At 32.3% G+C, this 22,723-nt stretch overlaps 1 protein-coding gene across 1 annotated transcript in view; it reads right to left on the reverse strand.

Moving 5' to 3' along the window:
- Positions 1-12,707: 12,707 nt before the first annotated feature.
- The window catches only part of LOC132702795 (5-hydroxytryptamine receptor-like), a 45,599-nt gene continuing 35,583 nt past the window's right edge, over positions 12,708-22,723 (reverse strand). The window contains exons 3-4 of the mRNA XM_060671579.1: positions 20,036-20,409; positions 12,708-13,780 (exon numbers count right to left, since the gene is read on the reverse strand). Coding sequence (XP_060527562.1) covers positions 13,266-13,780; positions 20,036-20,409 — 889 coding nt within the window. The 3' untranslated portion in view covers positions 12,708-13,265. The remainder of the gene's footprint in view (positions 13,781-20,035; positions 20,410-22,723) is intronic.

The raw sequence follows: 22,723 nt of genomic DNA on the forward strand, positions 1-22,723 counted from the left end.
AGTGGCTCGGATCCGTAGAACAAAAAACTCACTTGGAAAGTGAAGCATAATTTGGTATTTTGCAGAGGAAAGTTGAAATAGTATATTATGTAACAAGTGTGGTAAACCGATTTGAACTCACGAGTTTATTTGACAACACGAATACATTCACTGACATGAGCGTCAGAATTGACAATCGTCAAAATTCAAAGCGTGGGAAATATTTCCGAAAACGCTTCCCGCATGCAAGATCGGTGTGTAATTAGGTATTTTACAGACGGAAGTAGAAAAAAATTAATTAAATCGCCACCAAACATTTAAAATATAAAAACCACCGTTGGCTGAAAATGAGCGCTTGAGTGTTCGAAGCATGTGGTGAGGTTTAGACGCCATTTTCGAATTATAATTTTCTAACTGGTAGTTTTTTACATCGCTTTACAAATTACAAATTTGATAATGCTCATGGGTTTGAGCCCCAATCCGATAAAATGGTTTATCTTCTTCAACATTTTATTTGTTAACCCGAATTACTCATGTTCATTTAGAAATTGCTAATTAATAATATCATGATAAGTTCGATCATATATAGATACACCTAACAATATAAATGGATCGACTGTTCAACAAACAAACTTCAGTTTTTTATGTTAATAGTGATAAACGTGCTAAATGATGTATTTTTAATTGGTAATTGGTTAGATATTTATTTTAATATGGGAAGACACTTCTAATATGTAAATTAAATCCAAGGGAATAATGCGAATTGCCATATCGAATAAATGAAGTAACAAAAGATATAGACTGTCATGTTTAGGTAAATGTGTAGGTAACAATTCCAATAACAAAATAGCAATATAACAAATTTTTGCTAAAGAAACAATTTGCGCTAAACCTACATAACATAAAAGAAAGAATATTTGCACCGAAGCAGAAGTGAAAACTCAAAAGCATTTAGTTTTAATATAAAATTACAATTGTTTTCTTGGAGACTAGTAATAATAATAATAAAAGTAATGATATTTCTTTATCAGCTTGGGATGCTACATACAAAAAACAATTGCTTACAAAGTTTTACAAGATGCATGAACAAACAACATAACTCTAACCATAAATTAAGATGAAACAGTGATTTATACTTAAAATCTATACATTACATATCCCTCAACATAATGTTAAAGTTATTAATATCACAATTTTTTAAGGTATTTGGCAGTTCACTACTATCACTATCACTACCACTATCCAGAATAGAATCTGTCATTTGGTTAGGGCAATTTTGACATTAGGTTTACAGGAGTGTATCTGTTACACTTTAAGATCGATCTTGATGAAACTACTTGAAACTCATTTATCTTATAGTTCGGTAAGTTATACAGGAGAGTGTGAATTTGAGATGAGATGCTGCAATTTTATTTTCGCGTACTAGCATGTCATTATTTATTTCAATTTTTATGTTTTCTATATTAACAATCCTCAATTTTTGTTTTTTCTCAAAAATACAAAATTTAGACTTTGACGTGTTAATAGTAAGTTTGTGCTTACATAACCATTCGTATATTCGGATCGAAGCACTGTTAATACTACGTTTCATCTTATCTATGTCACTACCAACTATATATAACTACGTCATTAATCTACAATAGGAATAATAGGGGCCCCAGTACAGTTCCTTATGGCACTCCATACATTGAATCAACAGTATCCGACAGACTATTTTTAAAACTAACATTTTTGGTTCTGTTATACAAATAAGATCTTAATTTAAAACTGAACCGCGTATGCCTAGCTTTCCGATTTTTCTTAACAACGTAAACCTATCAATAGTTTCCAAAGCTCTCCAAAATCCAGGAACACAGCCAAAATAAGATTATTACTATCAACAGCTTTGAGGAAATTGTCACATATATTAACTATCACAGAATCACAAGAATGATGACGGAATCCAGACTGATGGGATACTAAAATGTTGTTGTTATCGCAGAATGCAAGCTGTTTCTGTTTGAGGACCATTGCCAATATTTTTTCATAAACCGGAACAGTGTTTATCGGTCTAAATTCTCACAGTTGATGTCTTCCAGTCGTGCGAAAATACCCCGGTAGAAATTGATTCCACGCTTCCCACTACCTACATTTTTCATACTATATTAGTATATTATACTTTTTCTACGACCGTTAGTTTTTGGGTACATTTTCGCAAAACAACACGAATACATTCACTGACGTGACTGTCAGAATTGACACACGTGAAAATTCAAAGCGTGGGAAATATCTCCGAAAACCTCCGATTGCTTTCAAATCCGTGCGGTAAAATCCCGGAAATGTCCGTAGTGTCTCGGATTCATGTGAAACGAAACTGACGTGGTAAAATAACGCTTCACGCACGCTAGATCGGTGGGTAATTAGGTATTTACAGACGGGAGTAGAAAAACATATTTTTTTACATGGAGAGTGACACAGTTTCAAATTTAGAAAACTCTGTATAGATAGCAATGGCTGCTATATTTTCATCGAATTCTGGGATACTGGATACAATCTCTGCAATACTATTTACAAAGTATTCATTAAATTTTTTGGGGATTTCCATTTCGTCTGAAACTGTCTCCACTCCAAACAATATTTCAGCAGCAGAACTTTTAAGTTTTTCCATAGAACTTTAATAATAATAATAATAATTATCCTTTTCGATTTTTATTTGTATTACAATTTGTTTCTAACTTTTAAATTCATTCCAACTGTCCACTGTTTTGTCGTAGACCGCTTTACGATAAAGTTTGTCTTTGTTTTTCATTAGTTCTTTAATGCCAACTGTAATCTATTTTTTATCTGCGTATCCCTGATTAATTGTAATTTTTTTCATAGAGCACATTACATCGAGGACAGAACTAACATTATTTGTAAATTTATTTGCCAATATATTGACATCCGCGGTATCATTATTGAAAATAGAGTTCATCAGTGTGTTCTGAAGGTAATCGGTACTGTAATTCTTCCAACATCTTTTAAATATTGTTTCATGACAAGTACAATCCCTAACCTTGTCCAGTTTAACCGATAACAATAAGTTCACTAATTTATTATGTATGAACGAATGAATTTGATGGTTAATGTCTATTTATAATAACTTATTTTTAGTGTTTCTAATTAATATAATGTGGGTCGCCGCAGTAGTCCAATTCGAAAGGAAAAAAGTATAATAAACTAAATTGGCAGACATTTGACACGGATAAGCAAATATTTAGGTTCATATCTCCAGAACTATTAAAGCTATGTGGAAAATGGTTTCTGCATGTAAAGGTTTATTTAATCCGTTATCCCCAGTGCGTGTTTATTATACAATGTAGTATTTTTTTTATTCTTCCTGTGTCGGTTAAATCAAAATAAAAAAAATTAAATAAATCGGCTGAAGAAGCCAATAGAATGATTGGTGAAATGTGAGTCGAATTACTTCATAGCCAACTATCAAATGCGTAAAAAAAAGAAATCTTTATTTTAGAGACAAACAACAGGAGAAGGCAAGGCAAAGAAACGAGCATTTTCGAAACACCAAGAGTTTATTTAATTATAGTATTTACACACAATTCACATGAACTTGAAACAAAATCAATTTAAAAAAAGCTATTATCATTGGATGCTATTATCATATCTAGGGCTCATAGATATGTTAATAACGGCAATATCTACCACAACTATAAGTAGATTATCAATGGGAAGCGCATATATCAATCTCAGACGAGAAATTCATCTTAACGTTTAAATGAGGAAAAGACTGTAAATCTAGGGTTTTGTAAAACACGTTAGGCCAATATATACTTTACCGAATTCCAGGTATTGATAATTATTTTGATTCGTTTCGTATCAATTTCATCGAATTTCAGAGAAATTAAAGCAATGTTGGCCTATTGTTTTCCCTGCATATGATTGTACATCACATTTTATCAATTAAGTATCCCTATCAATAACATCACAAATAAACTTTTATATTACATAACTGTTATTGCATTTTCCTCTCTATTTATACACATTTTGTTACAATTTACGAGTGAGTTTCACATTTACTTCGCTAGATTTTGTATCACAGAAAATAATAGGCATTGTATCTAATCAAGGCTAAATATTTGATACAGGTACTTTTATAAAAATTGTTAAGGTCACTGTTGCTGTAAGTTGGACTAGTTCACTATTTCTTCTTGCATTCAAAAAAATTTTTTCTACAATGTTTATTTTAATTATAAAAAATTCCTTTAGCGGCCATTTAGAAAGCCGACGTCCGCGATATCTATTATCGAATAGAATGTTTACCTGCATCAGGCATTAGGAGCCTCGATTATTGTCTAAGGTGAATTACTGGGATTTAATATTATTACATCCAAAATTAAACAAAATAATGTCCCGTTTATGAGAATACACATACATTGGCCGTTTGTGTTTCACACTTATAATACACTTCTTAAATATATTTAGATTGGTCGTTATGTGACGATATGAGAGCTAATTTATTATTCCCGATATATTAGTAGTAAGGTATTATTTTTTTTCATAGTCCGGTTGCTTATAATAAGATAAATATGAATTAAATTGCAATTTAACAAGTCACAGTTGCATGAATGTTTCAAAGTATTCAATAAACTATTTTTGGAGTTTTGTAGCAATTTTTAATACCGCCGGCTACCTCGAAGGTACCGAAGAATTAAGCAGAATCAGAGTATCGTATGAATAATAGAAAATACCGGAAACAACTTAATGTTTTTAAATTTCTGAAGTAAATATATTTTAGATTCAAACATTCTAACCAACCAAAACTATCTTTCTTATCTTGCCTAAATTATATTCGTATTCAAAACAATAACCAATAAAATTTAAGTGTACGATTCCTTCCAAATGAAAAACCTCTGCACCGATTCCAGAGTCTGTTTAACTCGTTCCGAATGAAATCTAAATTTAAACGTATATACCACCTTTTCACTATGAAAGTGAAGCTGAACTGAAGAGAAAAAAAAAACAACCGTGCTTCCCTTCACACCAATTAAATCCTTTTTAAAGTAAAATAACTTCTCGAAAAAAGCTTTTATTCTTCAACAAATTCATGAATCTGAATAGCACTTGTTTATATCCTTTGCTATTTGCTTGCGTTGCCTATAGTAATAGAATCAAATGTGTATTAATAAAAATCCACTAACTACCATTTAACCGGTAGGTCCACGGGTGTTGGTGTTAAAAGTATTATTATATTTTGTGATAAGCACAGGGAAACGAATCCCTGGAATGTTACGCGTGAGTGAGTGATAACGGTAATGGCATTTTTAATTCATAGGACTTTTAATTTTCTTTATAAATTAAGGAAAGAACTTCTTGTACTTAATGTAAACCCAAGTGAGTATCGTAAAAAAATAAGTAAGTAAAGTTCAAAGCCAGAAATGTGATATACACTCTCATTTTCAGCTACATAAGAAGCCTAGTTATGCTCGCTTTTTTTAAGGGAATTTAAAAATTGTTTAGTAATTTTTGTACCCTACGCAAATATATTTTTATTATTCGAGATTAAAAATTTTAGGATAAAAAAATTCATCAAACTTGTAATTGTTTTGAGGTAAGCAATAATTAATTGTAATCCAAATCAACGTTCTCCGAGTGGACAGTTGACTTCTTTTTAGAACTTCTTGTGAAAATGGGGTGAAATGTGTATTCTCTAAGGTTTACACATCCTACTTTTCATTGTCAACCCTGTTAATATTATTATTAGCACCTTTACAGAAAATTGGCTAGGCGGCATTAAAAATGTTTTCTTAAAGAGAAATAAAAAAGAATTAAAGTAGGTGCTCCCTTAGTTATACGTTTTCGGTGATCTAATTTGTCTCTCCGCTGTCGAGTAGTCAAATTCGAAAGAAAAAAATGTAATATACCACACTGGGAGATACTTGAGAAGGGTAGGCACAAGATATTTAGAAAGCGGTGTATATAAAGTTTTATTTTATCTGAGAGCGAACACTGTTTCCTTTTTTATGTAAATATTCAGAGAATGTGACATTTGAAAAACAATTATATTTTTCAAAACTAGCCAAGATCAAAAATTACTTGAACGGTCAGTTACTTTTTCAATAGACTTAAATGTGGGTAACAGACATAAAAAATGTGCAATTATTTGCCAAAATCCTCGAAACGCCACCATTTATAACTTTCTTCGACAAAGAACAGAAAGTGTCTTCCAAATTCCAAATTAAAATAAAAATATGTATGTCTGAATACAGCACAATCGCTCAATGAGACAAACTTTTCCTCAAACGCGATGGTCCATTAGAAGTATATGGACAATTGAAAAAGAGGGATATTTAAAAATTGTATCGTGTTCACATGTGGCTTTGATCTTTTTCCTTTTTGATAGTTGCGACATAGAAGTTTTGCAACATTTACTCAATCCAGATAAGAACTTAATTTTTTTAACTTTTAGTATAATATGTATTATTATATGTTCAGATTTTATGGAAAACTCTGCATCGTTCTATATATATGTTAACGTATTTTGGATATAAATATTTTTTTCTTGATAAGTTTATGTATTAAACACAGTTATAAAACATTTCAGATTCAGATTTTAGATATTGTGGTTGAATATATTTGATTCTCGGCATATTAGAGACATCTACAAAATAGCTCAAGTTAGCTTAGAATTTTCAGTAGAATCTAAAAATATAATAAAATACGTAAACGAAGTTATTATTGTCCAAATATTTTTAAAATCATAATTTCCTACTACCGCAAACCAATTTTTAAACTTTTCCGTTCCACTCGTACTACTATTTAATACGCTACACAATGAAAAATTTCATATAGCAAAAAATTCTTGTTATTAATTTGTAAATACAATCACGCATTGTCCGCGATCGTTTGATAATTTTTATTCCGCACAGCCAGTTGAAAGAAAAATTGAATATGTGTTTAATAATAATCTAAGCCCCCAGGCTTCGCAAAATGAATTTCATAATTGTATTTTGTGCTTTTAATAAACTTTAAACTCGTTTCAACGATTCTATTGTTTTTGATTAAATGCGGTTGTGTTTTATGATTGAAAATCAAAATGAAACTGCGTTACGATCACAAAATATGTATAAAAATAATGTTTATACACTATTTATAAATCGCCACAAAAATACAGAATAAAAAAACTACGCTCTCATATGTCGCTTCAGAAACGCGCTTGCATTATATGGGGTGTTAATTTGAAACGCGCTAAACTTGTTTTTGGGAGGAGGAAGAGGAACTGTACCTACTTACAATATTTTACAATACCTTGTTAGTATACCCGTTTAGGAAAGAAGTTTAATCGAAAGCCCTTGGGGCGGAGATGTCGTTGAGTTTCATACCAATTTACAAATCTCTGTTACACGCTTTCGTATGGTGTTAAGTATTTACACTATTATTTCTACAATAACGAAAATATCAAAACCTTTATATGTATATGTTTCATATATTAGTCCCGAGCATACAAGTAGCGGTATTCAAAGTACACGGTACGGAAACTGGAGGACAAAATACAGAATTTTATTTTTTACATTACATTACACGAAGATGTATTTTTTAAATATAATTTTTACATATTATAAAATTTTTATATTTTATGGTCAAAATAAAAGTAATTTGCAATAAAATTAAGATTATTTAATGACCAGAAACCATATTTCATATTCCAGAGAATGGAAAAAATTATTCTAATGTTATAAGATCTTTGAGTGATTAATTTAAAAGGAATATTGTTTCTAAGTTATCGAACAATGTACTAGTTACTCATCGAATAGTATAATTACTGTGTAGATTAAAGCTGTGCATTTTCCCGCGTTAAACCGAATACACCCGATCATTCACGAAAATTCAAATTATCTCGCCAACTATCTCAGAAACAGCGCAACTATACTACTGATAGCCGACTTCGCGGTTTCTCAGGACTAGCAGAATTATGGTTTCTTGCGCTATTTCGTGTTTCATAAATAAAAATTTTATTGGAGATAATATCAGAAAATTTATTGAATTTATCAAAGTTGTCTGTTAACTGGGAGTGACTACACATTTTATTGCAACTTTGATTATTTTCTCGAGTGCTAAGGGTTGACATTGGTTAATGATTCAGAATTACAATATTAGAGGGTAATTTAGTTTCCAGGTTACAAGAACAACTTAGAGACTGAAGGAATCGCTGTATTTTGATGAAAGAAATGATATCAATACCCTTTGCTTTGGATAAATCCTCTTTTGGACTTAACAGGACCACAACAATAACAATCCAAACTTCAATATAAATGCCATAGGCAAGTAGATGCAACAAAACTTTTACTTATAATATAATAGAATCTACGTGGCGAAAACAGCAAATGGCGCAAAGGAATATAATTTCACGTATTCTGTGAAAACGAAAATAGTTAGCTATGGGAAACCCTATTACCGATGAGTAATTACAAAGTATATATCTGTGTAAGTTAAATTATTTGGCGTTCCATTGATATTTTTCCCACTATTAAAATTTTGAAAATAACCACAATAGACAGTTCACCTACATATCTCAAACAAGATTTAAAAAAAAACTCCTTATTTTGGTAGCAGTAATCCGTCCCATATAATGTGAATAACCCTGTACATGATAGACAAGAGTACACATAAATGTATAGTAATTTTACACATAGGGAAATAGATAATATACAAACACTTTGAACCAGACAAAATTGCTACTAAATTTCAATGAAAAGAAACAGTGTTATATCTAAAAAAAATATTCAGTTCTTTACATTTACCCATTCCCTTATAATTATGATGTTCTTAATGAAAACTGGCTAATTTACTGCGGATTATGTTTAAGATCAGTCCAGTTCAATTTGATTTAATATGATGTCCAATTTTCAGTTGTGCAATGGATCTTTCCAACTAGATAGATTTCTATCGAAATTTAATTTTTTGCAGTCTGAACATAAAGTATAAGCAATTGCTAAAATCCGTTACGCCCATAATGGAAAGGTTGTTGTTTCGGCAATCCTGCCATTCGTGCCACCAAAATTTGTATGGAAAATGTTTGCATATAGGAGCAATGTTCAGTACAATTTTTTTTTTATATAAGTTTAAACCTCTTAAGAATATGGTTATGAATACAGATTCAAAATTATTTTCAAACACTCCGGTACATTCGGGAAGTGTTGGGACGCATTTTTCGTCATTCTTTGACATAAATGAAAGCGAAAAATTTTAAATGAGCAACATTGCCACTTTTTGCGTTTTGTAAACTTACTCGATTTTTTTTAATTTATAATTTTATTTCTATTTATTTATTACATATATTTCAGTCGAGCATTAAACATTAACATTAAGATTGACATATTATTCAGATAGGAAAATTATAATCTACTTTGCTTTATTGCCAAAAATCAAAAGCATAATACTAGCGTTTTATGCTTATAGTTAGTTAGTTAGTCTACACTCCTATGATTGTATATCGTTGAAACTGTCTTTAATGCTCTACTTAGTATATTTATAAAGTGTTGTTCAAAAACATTAAGGAAATTTACAAAACACGAGGCATGGCATGTCTATCACTTAACAATCTGCTTTTTTAGCAAATAGCAACATATATACCAAACAAAAAATCTTTTGTTTGATATATATAAAATTTTAAATTCTAGTTATGACAGAAAAAAAAAGAATGTGTCGCAATAGTATAAATTGTTTCATATAAAATGAGAAAGTTTGTACTTTGTATTGAAAAAAAAGTTAGGTAGTTAACGATCTTACTAGGACCACGCTCTATTGTGTAAAGTGAGATTATATATTTTAAAAAATGAATTTAATAGTTATATGTAAATTTCTCAAAGGTATATTTGCAAATGATATGGGGCTTACAATAATATATGGTCTGGACTACATGCCGAATACGTCCCAATATATATTTCTAGTAAATATATGTATTTTATGTATGCTTTCTCCAGTATTCTACGCCTTTAAATAGAAATCAAAGGTCAAATAGAACTACGGTCCATGTATTCAGATGCATGATGATAAAAGTGGCCTGATATGTTGTCCAACCCCGTAAAGATAATTAAATACGCTCTATTGAATGGACCGAAATTAGAAGGGATCATCTTCATGAGTGGGCAATTGGGTCGGCGAGAGAGGGTCCTTGTAAACAGTTTGCCGCAATAATTCAGTTGAAGATTTTTTGCAATTCGCACTATAAAAATTTAAAATCAACTACAATATTTGCATATAAAAACGAAAAAAACTGTTTTAAAAAAACTCGTGCATGGTATACCGGGCTATTGAAAATTCGATACATTCCTTTGAAGGTGTGATAGTGGAGTAAATTTAATCCCAATATGCATTATGCAATACTTAGTAGGTTTTAAGATATTTTAATTTTTCTTTTTTTTTTCAAAAACGTAAACCTTGATGCGTGGTTTTCAAAAAAACCTACTCAACTTTTTTTTTAATTTTAATGGATCACTTTTTTAACAAAATGTCGAAAACGTTGGAAAATTTTAAATAAATTGTGTTAATATTTTTGTTTTTAATAAAATAGAACTAACCAACATTCGTCCAGAATTTTGTAAAACTTTCATATTCGAATATCTATAGGATAAAGTACAAACTGTACCAAAAGTGCTTGATACGATTTCTATTTTTAGATTAAACATAAGTAACTTAGTTGAAAAATAGATTTTAGTTTTTATTTTTTTTTGCATTAATACTTAATTTTTACAAGTCTTGTTGAAAATGAGACCTATTGCGGATACATGCTTGGTGGCCTCTTCTTTACCTTCTTCGTTATTCTAGGTGTTAGGGTATTCCATATCTGTTGGGCAGCGTCGGTTATTCTTTGTGGAAGTTCTTCTCGGTTATTTACTGGGGTTGTATAGACCAGTTGTTTCATTTCACTCGACACATAATAATCCAGAGGAGTCAAATGTATTGCACCTGCCCTTTCAATCAAAGCTTGACATTAAGGTTTACATGGTCAAGAAATAAATGAAAATAAAATATCTCAAAACCTATTAGGTTCTGTATGATGCATATCAGGTTTAAATTTACTCCTTACTCTTACTCCTCACTCCCCTTTCACACATCTAAATCAATGTGCTGAATTACCAGTTACCCTGCATATGAGAAAATGAACTTCATCAGATCAGTTGTTTTAAGAAAAATGTGGGAAAAAACGTTTTCTAGTTAGAAAACTATCGAGGAATTTCCGTTCATGCATCTATCTCTACAGTCTTCCAAAAGCTGATAAAAAAGAGAATTGAAAAGAACAGCCTGATTTCGGAGTGGGTAAGTCTATCACTATTACTGTTAATAAGATAATATAGAAGAACCTTGCAATCAATTAAGAATTGCACCTTCCTTATTTCGGTCTCAAGAAATCTACCTAAATTAAAACCCTGAGAACCATTGGAAAAAACAAACAACAGCATTACACTAACAAGAGCAGTTTGAGAACTCTATAAGAATGAGACCAGTAAAATAAAAAATGAACTGGCTATATGAAAAGGATTCGGTATTAACAAATAATAGCCCTGGCCTATGAGTTATTGACTAGAACTTAACGAGTGTAATTTATTGAAGAATATGGCAACTGGAAGTAAATATCAACAAAACGGAATATATCTGTACTTTATATCATTTTGCTCAATAAGTAGTTTCTTCTCTCACGTTTCATTGCAAATGTTGACAGTCAATATCTCAGAAACTAAGCGTAGAAACTTAACATAAACAGAAAGTATTCGAAATAGAGAACTCTATAAGAATGACACCAGTAAAATAAAAAATGAACTGACTATATAAAAAGGATTCGGTATTTACAAATAATAGCCCTGGCCTATGAGTTATTGACTAGAACTTAACGACTATAATTTATTGAGGAATATGGCCACTGGAAGTAAATATCAACAAAACGGAATATGTCATTTTGCTCAATAAGTAGTTTCTTCTCTCACGTTTCATTGCAAATGTTGACAGTCAATATCTCAGAAACTAAGCGCAGAAATTTAGCATAAATAGAAAGTATTCGGAATAGGGGCCCCTCATTTTGAACAAGATTTAAAAAAAATTATCATTATTCTAAATAATGTAAACGCTATTTTTCAAGTACGTTATTTATTATTAATCTTAAAATAAAACTGCATCGAGCGCTTTTGGGACCATTTGTAGTTTATTGCATAGCGATTGCAATAAAAAAGTTTTAAAACGTTTGGGACAGATGTTGGTTAGTTAGATTTTGGAAAAAATAACCGATGAGCAATTGTGACAACTTACTAAGAAGAAAAGAATTAATTATTATACACTCCCTGCTTTGCTGCCCAAGAGTACGCCAAGGTGTGGCTGGAAGTAAATATTAACAAAAGGGTTTCTTTTCTAGCGGTGGTACCCATAAAACGTTTTATTCCAACCGTTGACAGCCAATATCCCAGAAATAAATAAAATAAGTAAAACCCTCTACTCTGCAACTCTTCATTGACGATAATTTGAGACTTGCCTTCATTTTTCAAATAGAGCATAAAATATTAAGTAATTGTTATGGGTTACGAAACTATTAACAAAAAATTGAAAAGACAAAAGAATGTGTTATACTTTCAGTTAGATAAATTTCCTGGAAAAAAGCTGCTTTTCACACATAAATAATTGCCATTATTTCTACAAATTAGTGAGACTTCTACATTAAAAAAATTATGTTTATATCACGTCTATCGTTCCTGTGTGTAAGTAATCAATGTTGTCCTTCACCCGATAGGTGAGATATCTCGCAAAATTTTCAATGTCAATCAAAAACAGTCAAACGTTCGGCGATTGGGATCAAGTAGAAAAATTTAAACGCACCGAATCGAAAATTAATTAAATTCGTTAATTAATTAATTCCATAGAGAAGGGTGCGGAAAATTGGACAGCATATTTCGATTCCCAAATGAAATTGTCAGTTATTTTCACACGTCTGGTCGTTTACACTATAGTTTTAGCTACATTTTTACAATTCCAAGAAATGCAGAGCATCAGATTTTCCAATGTACATTGTCCTAACATTACGCAAAAAAATATTCGGTCTACGCTATCGATTTCATTTCGAGCACCACCCTCTCGTTGCTGCTGCTGCTTTCAAAGTCCACGATAGGTGATACCACGTTGCGTGGCCTCTTATCTTCGGATCAGTCACACTTGAAAGTAACGTTTTTGGAACTGGTTCCGACTGCCGGTGCGGCAACGATCGCTGCCAACCTCGCGGCGACCGGAGGTTCGCTGTCCGAAGGTAAGCGACCACTCTGCCGCCATCATTGAAAGTTCCTCACCCCAAAGTGACGGTTCCGTCTGGCGTAGTTCCTACCGCACAGGATTTTCTTGAACGCGTGTCGAAACTCCGGACTAAATATCGTATATATGATGGGATTGAGTGTCGAATTGAAGTAGCCCAACCATAGGAACGTCGACACCAGATATCTGTCGAATAGATTCGCATTGATCGGCAACAGCACCGCCATTATGAAAAACGGCAACCAGCAAAGCACAAAAGCGCCGGTGATTATGGCTAATGTTTTTGCCGCCTTGCGCTCGCGTTTCGAGTCGACACCGTCTCGAGCTTTTCGCTTTACTGGATGGTACTGCGGTTGGTAGGTGACGCTGCAGTCCGTGGTCGTAGGTAGATCGGCTTCCAGGCCGTTGGCGAAAGAAGTTTTCTCGGGACTGGAGTTGTTTGACGAGACGTTGGTGAAGGCCGTTGTTGTCGTCGCTTCGGAGATTGTCGGTAAAGGTCGGCCGATCACTGTGACCACCGCCGCCGCTATGCCACCTAGAACGTAGAACCAATATGAGTCTCGAATCCTGTTTCATGTTAAACTTTGTTTTAGAAACCTGTAAAGTAATAAAACCTCATTAAATATGCACGGAGACTGATCCAACGAATGCCTGAGCCACCTTCATTGTTTTTCATTGATTTCATTGCAAAGTTCCTTTATTTTATCGAAAGCAGATAGACTCTAGCGGGTTTGGAATTATGTACAGAGTGGTCGGTTTAAGAGGGGCCTATACCTTAGTTAGAAATCTTTGAAATCTATAAAAAAAAATGTTTTTTCCAGTAAAATTATCTTTAATGTTATATTATATATTGGTCTCTAATGCACCGTTATTAGCAAATACATATTTTCCGGTTATTTCTGAAAGGTTTTTGGTTACGTTGCGTGTTAACTTTTAAAACATTTTTTCTTAGATAATATTCAAAGTTGAAATATTTGCTTAATACCAATACGCTTAATTTTTTAAAATCAAACACTCTGTATATTTTGGCATTTTTGGATAGCTCGGTAAAAAACGAATTGCGATGCACTATTTTGATTATTTTTCACGATTTTTTATTAATTTCGATGCAATATTAACGCAATTGACATTAATTCTGAAAGCCTCTCAAATATTTTGTAATAAAATTGCTGGGTCTATAATCATTTATTTGAAATATTGCAAAAAATATTTTTTCATGGCATTTAGATGATTAGGTTGGCATTTAATTGTTTAATTGAATCCCGTATTTGTTGTTGTAATGTAAAAACATGTATGTATTTCATATGGTTGAAGTTAGATTTGGATTTGGATTCACATTTGCAAATATTACAGTCTACCAGTTCGTTACTTATCTTAATTAAAAAAATATATTCCTGTGGATATACTGGGTAAGTAGGCACGGAAATATTATAAGGGAACTTCCAAAATGTTGATATACATGAAATTGTAGAGATTCGGTTTTTGACTCGAAATTTACCCACAAAGACAAATCAATCGATCATGGAGCAATAAAAAATGATAAAATATATGAAAGTGCAACTTAACATTTTAAATATGACAACCATTTTAAAACGTATTTTATGGTATCTCATTATTAGGGGTAGTTTTATATGTGTCCGGAGGTTTCAAGTTGATTGAAGCACACCTAACTATCTGGGACGTCAGATTTTTTTGAGATTCAGAAATAAATAAAACGTATTTTAGGGTATCTAATTATTGGGGGTAGTTTTATATCTTCCAGATGGTTTTAAGAGAATTTCTCGTAAGTAGCTCTTCAATGGCTTGATTGAATATTTGGAACGACAGATCTTTTAAATTAATTTATTTTTTGAGGTAATGCGAGGGAAAAAGTTATTATTTTCTATATAGCAATATTGGACATGGTTTTTGGGAGTTCTCCTACAATATTTTAGCGCTTACTTATCCAGCATATCCATAGAAATATGTTGTTTTAATAAAGATAAGCAACGAACTGGTTCACTGTTATAGTTGCAAATCGGAATTCTAATCCAAATCTAACTTCAGCCACATTCAAACTTAAGAATTCGAGTCAACCCCCAGAAAGCCATCTAAAGTATTACTTGCGAGAATATCAAAGATTGTTATCTAAAGTTTAACGCTTTAATCTCTATAGGTAAAATATGAAAAAATTCTATTTGCCATTTTGACAATTTTTCAGTCGTCAGTAGCCCGGTACTGAATTACTTTTATCTCCGGCTAAATTCTGGAACAAATTTTCAACTGCATATAGACGTCAGCATTTCCCAATTTTGTACAGCACTGCAAAACCCAAATGTCTGCAGATGATAGACAAGTTTATTACTCATTTCTGGAAGATAAAATTTTGGAAAGCTGAGAAATCATAAATAATGCTCTAGACATCATAAATCTATGGCAATGCTGATAAGAGGCTCGTGGATGTTGATCAATTGTCTCACCTAGTTGAAAGTGGATTCAAAAATCCTTGGGTTTAAGTTCGGCAATAAGCTAAGACTTAATTGTTACGCAATGTACTTACACTATAAACTACCTGATGTTAACTCCTTTTTCTACTATAGATTTAAACACAGATGCCCAAAATATTTTATTTTGTTTTTATTCCATTGTATATTATATACGTGAATTATATTATTACTATATTATTATATTAATATTAACAGTAATAACTGGGGCATTGATTAGTACCGGACCGTAGTAAGGAATGTGCCATACCCAAATACAACAATTTCCCACCCTCAAAACACTCAAATATATCCGAATTATGCGCAACATTTTTCATAAAATATGTAAATTAGGACGAATAAGCGAGCCGTATGCGAAACTTTCATTTTTCAAGAAGTATCCAAGGGGGAAATGAGTCCATGATATTTGAATATTTCTAGAATAACCTGAGTATATTTTCATTTCTTTCCAATTTTAAGCTTGCTGGTTTTTAGTTGCAATAATTGTTGCTGTTTATTTTGATTTACAATGTCGCATTAGGCAAGGCATTTGTAATAATCTACCGGAAGAAAGTTACAACACTCTATTGTAGTCCAGAACACGGTAAATTGTCATGACTTGCCTGGCCTGTCATAAACGGAAGGCCCTCTACCCTCAATAAACGGATTAATAAACAAATGAAAAGCCAATTTACAAGCGTCGATGCCTTAAAAATTTAAAGAGAATCGTTTCCGGAATATATGAAAGTGAAATTTATATAAAACTTATATTTTTGTCTTCATTATCGGACAAATGGACACACTGCTCCGACGTGATTAAATTTTAAATTTTTTTTAGAAAAGACATCAGTTAAAGTCTACTACAACATTCGTGAAACATTGCGAATAAAAAATCCGCTAATAATTTACATTTTTGATTGCAAAATTGGTCTGCATGTTCACTAAAAACACTTGAACGGATTTCATAATTATAATTCACTGGAAAGGAAAAAACGACCTGACAAAGGCAGAGTGAAAGTTTTGATGATGATGATGATGCGTAGTGGATTTGCAGGAAAGTGTACGCGAGTAATCAGATTCCGTCACTTGGATGATAGCAACAGAAACTAAAAGAAAATTATCTATTTCTCTACTAAATCCGCTGCTAATTCAAATATAAATATATTAAAAACCGTAGCTGCATTGGTGATTGGCGGAATGGTGACAAAAATATTTAATTCAAATTTATCAATTTGGCGTAGAAAAAAGAAATGTATATTATTTAGACGAGACTTGGGTCGATATAAAGAAAGGATGGCAAAATTCTTCTTTGAAGTGAATTTTGAAGGTCTAGAGGAAATAGAATATCCATGTGGCTCAAGGGAAGGTTGGGTGGCAAATGCTTTGCTATCATCAGGGCATGGAAAGTGTACTTTTAGAAAAGTGGGTGAAAAATTATCTACTTATAAAAATACCGCCTTTTAGCGTTATAATTTATGATAATGCCAATCACAGTACTCGACAGCAAAAAAGAGTTATTGCAGGTGTCAGTCAGCATAATTTTTATATGGAACTTATCGTATGAAATATTTAGTTCTTAGAAGTCATAAACAAATAATATACCAATTAGAATAACATCTACCAATTACCATGTAATGGGTGTGATTGGTGCTCGGTGTGAATTTTTATCACAGAACAATTGGAGAGTATGTGTTCACCATGTGCTTAAAGTGGAAAACAATTAAAAGAAAAAATTGGGATAACGTAAAACAATTCATTATATCGCTAAATGATAGTGATAGTACAGATTCAAACTATTTTGACGAATAGTTCTCTATTACTTCTTTCTTATTGCTATTCGGCACCGGTTTGATTTATTGGGGCAAAAAAGTCTAGAAACATTAATAGCAATATTACAGCCATGACCATTTATTATGTGACAGACTATACTTTTAAGGCGTTAGGCGTAGCGATTTGAAATAATATAATAATACAAGGTGATTGAAAGTTTTGGCTTATTTAATCATAAATAATAATCTATACTTCTTGAAAATGCCAAGATTCAGCTGTTGCTATCACCAACCCATAACTATTTCCAACGGTTACTGAAGAAAAAAAACAAGATAGTGAAATGAACGAATGACTTCAATCTTCAATCGCAAAATCTTTTGATAATCTTATTTTTTACGACAGGTTTTTCTAAAACAATCAGTTATCAAAGTTGTGTTTTTCTTAAGCAGTGAAATTATCTTCCTTATCGTAATTAATACTTCAAATTCAATATCCTTAATATCAACCGTATGTCGGGCTGAGAATTGTGCTAAGGAGAAATTCGAGAGCGTATATGTATGAAACCGATAATAGATAAATAAAAATTGTAAAAAGTGAATTTGATAATTAATTTTTACTAGTATGTATGAATGGCAAATAATTCTTCACATCAAAGTAATTGTGGTGAAGAGACGATTTCAATATAAAGCCCTATTTAAAAGAATATAACTTTGACGTTAGCCCAATTTTGAACACCAACTCATACAATCAAAGTATTTCAAAAACCGTAACCCAATTTACCTCTCAACCATATTTCAAAAAAAATTTTTTTTGAAATATTACCTACGGTTTTTTAAGGAAAACCATTTGCAAAACGTGTTGTGATGGTCGTACAAATACGCGGCAATATGCTTGAGGAGATAATTCTGTCACCACAATTTGGTTAGTCATTTTCATTGTTGACTAGAAATAACAAGCACTCGATTACCTTTATTATAACCATGTTGGCATTTGCTATCGAAATGGTGAAAAGCGATTATTGACTCAAAGTATCAAATCTGCATCATAAACAGATAGAGACAGCAGAATTTGACTTTTAACAACAGAAATAATATTTGAAAAAATCTGGTTATAGGATAAAGAGTTCTGAAATTTTATTATTTTTCAAGAGGGACTTAGCAAGAACTAAACATCTAAATTTTCAAGAAATTGGTTAGCGCATGTTTTAAAATCGCGAAAGTAGCTTAGTAGTAGTAGTAGTAGATTTATATATATTTATATTATTATTATTATATATTTTCGTTTATTTTATTTCTTATCATTAAGGTGGAATTCAAAAAATTCAAACAAGGGTTAGTGCGAGTTCGAAAATTGTGATTTTTAATATCATTTTCCGTTTAGTGAATGATGAAAAGTTGAGTTTAAGTGCAGCTATGAATGAAAAAATGAATGAATGAAAAAAAAAACATTTTTAACATCAAGAAAGAAGCGGAACAAAGCAACGTCGAAAACCCTGCTCCAACAAAAATGCTGAAAAGTCAATCAAATTCTCAGTCACATTGTTCATAATGATTTTTATTTGCAAAAATATTCCGCCAACTTTGTTCTCAGTGCCTTAAGTGGATTAATGGAAGATATAACTCGACGCCTACCAAGTACTAGCAAAAATATTATTTTTATGGATAACGCTTCATATCATTCTTGTAAACGTAGGTATTCACTGACCTCATGAAAATTCAGGATTGGTTCGTCGAAAAAAATATTTTCTTCCACGACTGCTACGTGAAATCAGAGCCGCTGGAAGTTGCCCACGCATACAGAAATGAATATGACAAATATAAAATTGAAGAAACAGCCGGGATATAGGTTTTACTTTTACCGCCATCTCACTGTGAGCTTAATCTTATGAAGGTGGTATGAAACGAAACAAAGCGATATTTGGCACCAGAAAAATTTGAAAAGAAAATGTGGTTCGCTGATAATCTCTAAGACAACGTGGATGAACATAATGTAACGACGGCATAAATTCTGGCGACAGTTCTAAAAGCTGATTGTTGCCCGACACCAGCCATGCTGCAGCTGTCAAAAGTGCACTCCATAAGACTCCACACTCTTCTATTCTATCTGCGGTGTGTCCCCTGTCCTTTATATCCAGGGCGTTGCATTTAGGCCTTTTGATCCATTATGGATGGATTTATGGTCTTCACACCCCGCCTTAGAAGAGTACTTTCGACGAAGGCAAGTACCTCTTTCATGGGGAGTTTGGATAGTTCCACGGGCTCAATTAATTGAGCTTCTAGTACTCTCAATCGGCTGCACTCTAGCAGTGTACAGATGGTTAGGAGATGAATTGGAGTTTCCTTCTCTTCTAAACACAACCTGCATGTGTTGTTGTCGTCCATGATGTGGACGTACCTTCTTAGATGGCAGTGTCCTGTTTAGTCTTCTTTCGATTCTGAGTCCCCTAAGTCTCCTAGAAAGCTCCGCATTTTAGATGGGGAAACTCCGTTGCTTCAATATTTCATCATCATTTTAAATCTCTCTTTAACTATAAATGAGACACCCAGCAGCATAATTACCTGTGCCACTTGCTGCAGCCAACCCTCCTGCAATACCTCCAGCTGCGGGGTTCTTCTCGGGTTGTTGGCCCGTATTGGTAGTTTGTCTTCTACGAATGCGTTTCCGGGCGGTTTGAAATATCCTCCAGTACAGGATCAGTATGACGAGTAGCGGTAGGTAGAATGACGAGGCTGTGGCGAAAATTTGGTAATACAGATCTTGACTCACTAGGCATTTCCTATCCCGTATTCTGTCCTCCCATTGCGGGTCTTTCCAACCAAGCAATGGCGCAATGCACACCAGAAATGATACAGTCCAAATGAAGAAAATCATAATGCCTATTCGTTTGGATGTACGATGGTGAATGTATTCGACATTTGTTACTGCCCAGTATCTGAAAAAAAAACATAATATTAACGAGAAATATAAAACAGTTATTAAATAAAACAAAAGAATTGTTTAGAAATAGCACTAAAGTGTGCCAAAAAAAAAAACGTGTGCAAAAAAAAAAGATCCACTAAATGACCTGAAAACCCATAGGATATACGAAAAGTAGTTTCGTTCAAAACTTTGTTGGACTGTCCTGTTGGTACAGGGTGTCCCAAAAATGTCCCCACGACATCAACTTTGTTATTTTAAATGGAACCTTACATAGTTCGACATTTTTGGAATCCTTGGTTAAAATAAAAAAAACTTCCTTTAAAAATTCCTATTCCAATTTTGTATAGTTTAGGCAGAAATTGAGGTAATGTGTCAGACTCAGATTTTTGCAGTATTTTCAAAGACATTTTATTGCTGCATGAACCTTGTTAAAAAGTGAATCGTTGAGTAAACCTTTGTGGCAAAACTCTTGCATTGTTTTTGTGATATTTTAAACGGTCCCAGTTTCTAGCGCTTTAAAATATCGTTAAATCATTTTAATGATACTGCTCTCTTTTGTGTCGTAATTTTGCACAGAAAGACTTGCTCGTTTTTGCCCGCAAGCATGTTTAATATCAGTGTTAATATGTGTATGTATGTACGTTGTTGTAGGAAATGGTCAATTCGGGATATTCAAACAAATCCGAAACTCAACAATATATATTGACACTACAAAACGCAACATGAAAAAAGATGAATCCAAAAGTACGAAGTAACCACACGTCTCTTATTCTGACATAACCTTCTTCTTAACTAGACCCTAGTCTACATTCGTTCCTCGGACCATAGATGTATGATATAATTTATTGGTTTGTTTTACGATTACCAACATACGTAATTGCCATTTAGCACAACCAGGTGTTAAAGAAAATGGCAGGAGTCACCTAGGGTGGTAAACCAAAAGAGAAAGTTATAGGCCAATTCTACATACAACATAACACAATTGAAGAGAAAATAAAACAGAAAAAAAAAATAAATAGTCGCATAAATTTGATTTTAAGAGACCAAAGTAAAAACAATTAATTACATTAAATTTTAGGAAATATTTTGTACAACAAAAATTCATTTTACCAACTGTCAAAAGAAGTTTAGTTTTAATTTTGCCGTATCAGCTTTCGAATGATATGTTTGAGTGAAATATCGTTGAAGTGTGTCCCATTGCAAAGTTCCGATGTTAATATTACAATCCGAAAAAGCTTTAGGCATCTTATAGGAAAAATATGAACATAAACTTTGAGAAATTTGACGACCAAACATTTCGGATACGGACACCTTTAGTTAAAAATAAACGACCCAAGTGAAATTTGCTCATCAGATATTAGCAAGTTTAATAGCATCAGCGAGTTCTATATCGCTTTTACCCATAAACCAGGGATCATAAAAAAAATATCTAAAAATTATTGTCGGGATTAGGTCAACATTCTTAGATAATACAATATAATATAATTTAAACATTTTTTTTTGTGAAAAAATTTTTAGTAGGAAAATAAAGCTGAAGATCTATTAACTTGTTAATGAGAGATTGACTGTAATATATTGGGACTTTTGTGCAATTTTTAATTTTCGTGAACAGCTTTTATAAATCAGGGGGTTAAAGTTCTTTTTGATAAAAGTTTCAATTACAAATCTAAAAATTTTCCAGAAATTTTGTTGAGAGTTTTGTAAATTAAAATTGCACAGTAACAGAAAAAAGGGGTGTCTTGTACTATATAACATTTGTATTAACGAACAAGAAAGATGCATAGAGTATATAAATTAAATTGGTCAATTTTTGTAGTATTGTAATATTTGCTGCTATTTTTTTACCATTTAATTTTTAGATTAAGTGGAAAAATCGATTATTATTAAGTATCTTAAGCATTATTGTTGTTTTTTTGTTATTTCCCTATTGTTTATAAGCATTCCTATAACAAGGGTAACTCGCATTTAAAAGAACTTAACTTTAATTCAGTTTTCTTGGAAAACAGAGAAGATTTGAAATTAATATAGAAGACAAACCTTTCACCATTCCAATTCTCGCGCAACTCATATGCAGCTTATTATAGCTACTCCTCAAACGATTAATTGGGTTGGGTCGCTATAGGGGGTTGTTATCTTTCAAATTTTATGGCCACTGCGTCCTAAGCCTACTTGTTTTAAATTCCCGAGCAAAATATGAACTAAGCTATATTTTTGGAGAGTCGCTTTGAAAATTTCTTCACAAAAACACAACACACAACGATTTTTTAAAAGTGAATATTTTCTAAAAACACTATATAACTCTGAAACAGTATCAGATAAGATAGCGT

The sequence above is a fragment of the Cylas formicarius genome, unplaced genomic scaffold (genome assembly GCF_029955315.1).
Source record: "Cylas formicarius isolate icCylForm1 unplaced genomic scaffold, icCylForm1.1 PGA_scaffold_6__28_contigs__length_40554024, whole genome shotgun sequence".
In the NCBI taxonomy this organism is placed as follows: Eukaryota; Metazoa; Arthropoda; class Insecta; order Coleoptera; family Brentidae; genus Cylas; species Cylas formicarius.